This window comes from Penaeus monodon, chromosome 4 (genome assembly GCF_015228065.2).
Source record: "Penaeus monodon isolate SGIC_2016 chromosome 4, NSTDA_Pmon_1, whole genome shotgun sequence".
In the NCBI taxonomy this organism is placed as follows: Eukaryota; Metazoa; Arthropoda; class Malacostraca; order Decapoda; family Penaeidae; genus Penaeus; species Penaeus monodon.
Genome location: NC_051389.1, coordinates 5,122,809 through 5,130,308, shown reverse-complemented (window position 1 = coordinate 5,130,308; position 7,500 = coordinate 5,122,809). Strand labels below are relative to the sequence as shown.

General features: G+C 42.4%; 1 protein-coding gene across 5 annotated transcripts in view; it reads right to left on the bottom strand.

The window, feature by feature from the left end:
* LOC119569051 overlaps positions 1-7,500 on the bottom strand; it is a 52,256-nt gene that overhangs the window by 4,652 nt on the left and 40,104 nt on the right. For 2 of the 5 annotated variants that reach the window (XM_037917391.1, XM_037917395.1), the window contains exon 2: positions 6,612-7,113. The exons of 1 other annotated variant lie outside the window; for it this stretch is intronic. In XM_037917391.1, coding sequence (XP_037773319.1) covers positions 6,612-6,666 — 55 coding nt within the window. In that variant the 5' untranslated portion in view covers positions 6,667-7,113. The remainder of the gene's footprint in view (positions 1-6,611; positions 7,114-7,500) is intronic. 2 more of the 5 variants (XM_037917398.1, XM_037917403.1) reach the window with 1 other exon arrangement.

Here is a 7,500-nt window from a genome sequence, read left to right as displayed (position 1 = left end):
CTTATTAAAGTGATTTAATTACTTAGTTATTATCACTAACATTTTTATTACTATCATGCCTTTCCATCATTATCATTTAATATTATTTTCAATATCATTGTTTTTTATCATCATTATTTTCAGTACTGTCACATTATCATAATCATCATAATCATAATTAAATTATCATAATCATTGTTATTATCATTATTGTTCATGTTATTAATACTTCTTTTATTATTATCATCATAACATCATGATTACCATTATTGTGTACGTTAATGTGTGTTTATGTGTATTGAGGGAGGGAGGAAGGGAGGGAGGGAGGGAGAGAAAGGAAGGAGAGAAAGAGAGAGAGAGAGAGAGAGAGAGAGAGAGAGAGGAGGAGGAGGAAGGAGAGGAAGAGAGAGAAGGGAGAAGGAAAGAGAAAGAGGAAAGGGAGAAAGGGAAAGAAAGAGAGAGAAAGGAGAAAGAAGTAACAAAGAATTCAATTTTCGGCAAAAAATGCTGTCAACAATACATAAATCTGAGTTTAAAATGCAGCATTATTTTGGCATTTGCTCTCCGAGGAATTCGCAGCGACACATACCAACGTGGGCGGCCATATAAACAGAGAGACTCATCGATCCAATTAAATGCTGTATATTAAATACGACAAACACATGTATAAATCTACTTTATGTATGTACACACACACACACACACACACACACACACACACACACACACACACACACACACACACACACACACACACACACACACACACACACACACACACACAAGAGGTGGGGAGGTTGAAGTAGGGATGAAAGAAGAGAATAAACTTCAGAATAAATCAAAAAGAAGAATTGGGGATAGAGAGAGAGAGAAAAAAAGACATACCGAGCACGTACGGAATGAAACCAAAGATTAACCCCACGTTTATTTCCATCAAACCTTTACATTGTGTTGCTAAGAGCCACGTCAGCAGACCCGTGTAATAAGTGGAGCAAGTATCTTTAATACTCACAACGAAGTTTTCTCTAAAACAGGACAATTTATTAGACTCTCTGACGCCATGGCTGTGTGGAGTTTCGAATTTTAGTAATTTGAAGACTTTTTTGGATTATGGGGGGGGGGAGGGTTCTGAGTGTGTGTGGGAAGGAGGTTTGAGATAGATATGTAAAATAGATTGATAGATGGAGAGCGTATGGGAAAGGGAGGGGGGACGGAGGGAGGAGGAGAGACTGACTAATAGACAAATAGATAGATATAATATAGATAGGGATAAGCATATATATATATATATATATATATATATATATATATATATATATATATATATATATATATATATATATATTATATATATACAGAGAGAGAGAGAGAGAGAGAGAGAGAGAGAGAGAGAGAGAGAAGAGAGAGAGAATGGAGAGAGAGAGAGGAGAAGAGAGAGAGAGGAGAGAGAGAGGAGAGAGAGAGAGAGAGAGAAGGAGAGAGAGAGAGAGGAGAGAGAGAGAGAGAAAGGAGAGAGAGAGAGAGAGAGGAGAGCGAGAGAGAGAGAGAGAGAGCGAGAGAGAGAAGAGAGAGAAAAGAGAAAAGAGAGAAAAGAGAGAAAAGAGAGAGAAAGAGAGAGAAAGAAAGAGAAAGAGAGAGAAAGAGACAGAGGAAGAGTGAGAGAAAGACCAAGAGAGAGAAAGAGATAAAGAGCGCATATCCTTGTTATATGAGTGTCGGCTTTTACCAAGAGCAGCGCCACCACCACTGCTCCTACTTCTGCTTCATTGGCAACACTGCAGCGTCAACCACAGTGCAATTCCACATCACTGCATCACCATACCACAATTAGATTATTACTGATAACTCAATAAACGCCCTTTTCCACTCCTCAATTAGAAAACTCTTCATTTATTATTTTTTTTCAATTTTTACATCCATCACAATTATCTTTATCCAACAATGAGGTGGCTGAATTCCTCACAAACCAGGGTAATAGAGAAATTTTTAAAAGTATTTATGTAGTATCATTTTATCCAATCTTTTGTCGCTTCTTCTATCACCATTCCTTTTCATCCATTTCCTTCAATTTTCCCTCTCTTTCATTCCTCACTTCCCCTTTTCGCTTCCCTCATTCACCATCTCTTCCCTCTCCCTATCCTCTCTTTTCTTCTATTCCCCCTTCTCTCCTTTCTCTCTGTTCATATTTCTCCCTTTTTTCTCCCTTTCTCTCCCATCCCCATTCCTTCGTTTTCGCTTTTAGAATCTCATTCTTCCTCCCCATCCTTCTCCTCTCCTTATTTCCTCTTTCTATCCTCACTCCTTCGTATTTACTCTCTTCAGTCCCTCTTTCCATCTTCATTCCCCTTCCCCCTCTTCGTATCTTCCCTCCTCCTCTTCCTCCTTCCTTCTTCCTCCTTCCTCCTTCCTCCTTCCTCCTCCTCCTCCTCCTCCTCCTCCTCCTTCTCTCCTATCTTCCTTCTCTGTCATCCCCTCCCCTCCCCATCTTAACCCCTCCTCCCATTTTTCCACTCACCCTCCCTTCATCCTTCCCCTCTCTCCTATCCCCTCCCTTCAACATTACCCCCTACCTCATCCTTCCCCTCTCCCTTCTCCCTCCCTACACCTTTCCCCCCTCCCCCCTCTCCCCCATCCCTCCATTCACTCCCTCCCCCCCATCCCTCCATTCACCCCCTCTCCCCCCCATCCCTCCACTCGTCCTTCCCTCCCCCACTCCCCCTCCCTCTCCCCCTCACCCAACCCCCCCTCCCTTCACCCCCCCTCCACCCAAACCCCCCCTCCCTTCACCCCCACCCTCCACCCAACCCCCCCCCATCCCCCATTCACCCCCCCTCCCCCCCACCCTCCATTCACCCTCCCCCCCATCCCCCCAATCACACCCCTCCCCCATCACTCCATTCACCCCTTCCCCATCCCTCCACTCGTCCTTCCCTCCCCCACCCCCCTCATCCCCCCCCCCCCCCCCCCCCCTCCCTTCATCCCCAGTCCATCACTTTCCCTGCGACGCTGCCTGACGACTGCCTTCCCTATTTCGATCCATCCTGATTGTCCTCGCATCCTTCTCTCCATTCCTTTGTCATCTTTCGTTGCTTCGTCCTCATATCCTCTTGATGTGATAATGATATATAAGGTAAGTTTGCCTTTATGGTTATGAATGATTATTAATGAATGCACGAGTGGATATGGATGTGTGTGTGTGTGTGTGTGTGTGTGTGTGTGTGTGTGTGTGTGTGTGTGTGTGTGTGTGTGTGTGTGTGTGTGTGTGTGTGTGTGTGTGTGTATGGTGTATGTAGTGTGTGTGTGTGTGTTGTGTGTTGTGTGTGTGTGTGTGGTGTGTGTGTTGTGTGTGTTGTGTGTGTGTGTGCGTGTATAGGGTATCGTTCATTAATGGGTAATTATGTTTAAATTACTGGTAATTGCTGGGTTAATTATGTGTAAAATACTATTTGTTAATGGCCATTATGGATAAAATATCACTATGTCTATTATAAATTAATTCATGAAAAATATAAAAATAATGAAAAAAAATTGTTTTGTAAACTACAATCCCCGTTTTTAAGAAACGATAAATATAAACAATAAAATGGAAAAAATAATGATGAAATCCAAAAAAAATCCTTCCTTCCTTCCCTTATCAAGATCAAACCATAAATCATTTTTTAAAAAATCAGAAGAAAAAAAACAGAAAGAACATTTAAAAAACTAAAACACACGGAAAACTCGACGCCCTTCTCCTTCCTTACTGAACCCAAACTGTCTCCAACTGTGCCCCGGGGTGCCCAACAACCCAACCTAACCTGTTCCGCTACCCTGTGGCATCCTCTCCTCACCCCCTATACCCCCCACCCCCCCTCTTCATCAAGGTCAACAGGTGAAGAGCAAAATACAAACAATAAACAATAAGGATAGGGATGATAAAAGTATGGCGTTGCAATCTGAGAACTGTTGTTACTTGTTCCGGGTATTGTACAGGAGAGTCATTTGCAAACGTTTATAAATACATTTATGTCGGTGCTTTTTGGTTGTATATGAAAGAGGGAAGTGGTGAGAGAGAGAGAGGAAGGGAAGGGGAAGTGGAGATAAAAGGGGGGGGGAGGGGAGAAGGGAAAGTGAGAAAGGGAGATGGATAGATTTGTGGATAAATACAGATAGATAGATACGGAGAGAGAGAGAGAGAGAGAGAGAGAGAGAGAGAGAGAGAGAGAGAGAGATGTGAGAGAAGAGATACTGTTTCGTCTTGCTTACTGCATAATGCCCGGAAGACGACAGGGCAAGTTGCATTTATCATCTTGCCATCAGCAAGATAACTGCGCACACAGTTTGCTTGCAAGAACGCCTGTCCAAAACACACACACACACACACACACACACACACACACACACACACACACACACACACACACACACACACACACACACACACACACACACACACACGCACACAAAAGCTATCAACATGTACTGTCGCAATAACCGAAGACGATACCATGCTGAGGTAAAGCAACAGACGACAAATTTGCGTAGATCTAACACAGAACCAAAAAACTAAACTATACTGCATTAATAACCTTGCGACGGACATTGGATGTTCATTTTGCTCCCGATTTTCTATAGGTTAGGTTAGGGTAGGGTAGGGTAGAGTAGAGTAGAGTAGGGTAGGGTAGGGTTGGGTTGGGTTGGGTTGGGTTGGGTTGGGTTGGGTTGGGTTGGGTTGGGTTGGGTTGGGTTGGGTTGGGTTGGGTTGGGTTGGGTTGGTTAGGGTAGGGTAGGGTAGGGTAGGGTAGGGTAGGGTAGGGTTGGGTAGGGTTGGGTTGGGTTGGGTTGGGTTGGGTTGGGTTGGGTTGGGTTGGGTTGGGTTGGGTTGGTTAGGTTAGGTTGGTTATGGTAGGTTAGAGTAGGGTATGGTAGGTGAAGTTAGGTTAATTCAGGTTAGGTTAGATTAAATGAAGTTAGATTGGGTACATCTTTTTATCACCGTTCCTGACACATACTCTCTACTCTTATATACCTCAAACTTACCAGTCATACCATGAAACTGCATACAGACCAAACTTTTCCTCTTACTTGGCCAACCATAATCAGACCACTCGACTAAACCTTACTTGTGTTATTTATATCTATCTATCCACGCTATATGTAACACTAGATTAATTTCTTTCTCATACTACTTACACACACACACACACACACACACACACACACACACACACACACACACACACACACACACACACACACACACACACACACACACACACACACACATCCACCCTCCACACCCCACACACAAACACACACTTACCCCTCTCCTCCCCCAAACACACATACAACTATGCATTGACACTAACCTCCCATCTCGTTACCTAACCATCCTCCTCCTTCAAACTATCCCTTCTCCATATACACTTCCACCTCAACCCTTCCACGCATTCCAGTCCGGTGACACACCCTAACACAGACCCCCTTGGTCTCTACTTATGGGAGTCTACTTTCTCACAGTCTGGACCTCTGCCAGCGGTCTAGGCTGGACTGTTAAGCATGGCGAAATTCCCTAAGCTTCTCCAGCCTTGGGGATATGAGATTTCTTAGATATTATAATCATTGCTTTTATGTCTTATCAATATTAACTTTTTATAACAACTGTTACGTTTATTACTGATATGTTAGTATTGTCATGATCATGATCATGATCACTATTATTATTATTATTGTTGTTATTATCATTGCTATGATTTTTTTTCTACTATCACTACTACTATTATTATTATCATTAATAGCATTGCCATTATTATTATTTTCATTAATATTATCTTTATCATCATTGTTATTATCATTTTCACCATTTTAGCATCATCATTATTATCTATAGAACCATTACCCTTATCATTACCACTCCTATTATCACCATAACCACTAACATCATCATCATCAGTATCCTTAAGATATATTGAAAAAAAAGAAAAATTACATGTTTTCTTGAACTTCGTTCAGTTCTATTCAGCTCTTCCTTACGATTGTGACTACTCATTTCCGGCTCGCTCGGTGCATATCCGTGAAGATATATCTATTTTGTGGTTTGTTTTTTATTTTCTTAATGATCCGATGCATTTAGGCAGCGAGGAGAGAAGAAAAGTATCCCCAATGAAAGATAAAAAGTTTTTTAAAAAATTACCTCACGGGAGAAAATCGAGGTTAATAACGAGAGTAAGTTTAACATTCTACCATAATAAATAATTAACAACCTTTTGTTTTGTTTTCTTTCGTGATATTAATGAATATTGAAAAAAATGCTTATGATCAACCAAACAACTATTTTTTTTGCATGCTTTTAGATGACCTCATGCTTAAACGAACGTGTTCTGCCTGAATTATGCCTGCATGACCACGTTACAGTATCATGGCGCTGAAGTTCCAACCATAGCAATGCGGCTGCAGCGTTGTTGCTTTGAACAGACGCATAAAAAGCCATATGGTTGCGTATTAAAGATGGACCAAAGACAACGTGAAAACATGTGTAAACAGAGTAAGAGAAGTAAAATTTAGTCGTCTGTATAATCAACCACGAGACCCCCCACCCCCACCCAGATAACCTTCAATAACCGTGTCTCCAGGTGTTATAGCCGCACACGTACCTTCCAGGTATTTGAGGAACAGTTGCATCACATCTGGAGATTCTTCGCGAGCCATGGTTGATATATTGCTTATACTTGACAAGATAACACACTCGTCTGAACTCGTCAGGAGAAGGGACTCTGAATCAGGAACTATAAAACTCGCTGCGTTGGCCTCCCCTTCGCTGCCTCGGGGTCGTCTAAGGCGAGTGTCTGGGTCTTCCTTTCTTCTGCCCAGCTGGGTTTAGCGGCGGCCGGGTCGCTCAGCCTCGGGCCCTCTCTGCCGTGCCTTTCCAACCACTCGGATCAGATCGCCTTTTGTGTCCCCGGGGCTCGTAACTGTGTCACTACGGTTGGTGGATTTGTGCGTTTCTCTCAGATAATATATCGCTTATTATTTTCTATGGAAGACTTTGTAACCTTTTAGAAGACACTCTTCCGAGACCGCCAGATAACATAATATGGAATGTTGTGTCTGGAAATATTTTTTTTATCTAGGGAGTGCGTTTCTACATCTAAAATACTGAATTGAAAAATTAAATCGATCCTGATTATAATCAACCGAAGTCATGAACCAAACATTTATCAACACTACGCTATAAATTATTTAACAATCATTAACCAAAACTCATTCACAAGTGTTCTCGCAAACGCAATTCACTTCACTTGAAGAAAACACGTGAATAATAACAGAACAATAAAAGCTATCACAGAGGAGCTATTTATCCACACGATCGTCACTGAACTCCTTGCGACGCCTTCTGATCGCGTCGACTCCGGATCCCGTATTGTTCTGCGCGACATCAACAAACACGAAGCACGTGCCGACGACACTCTGTTTGGCGCCCTTCCTTGTTATTGGTCCGCACTATGCCAAGCTTTTCTTCCCTTTTTACCCGAGGCCTTGCTG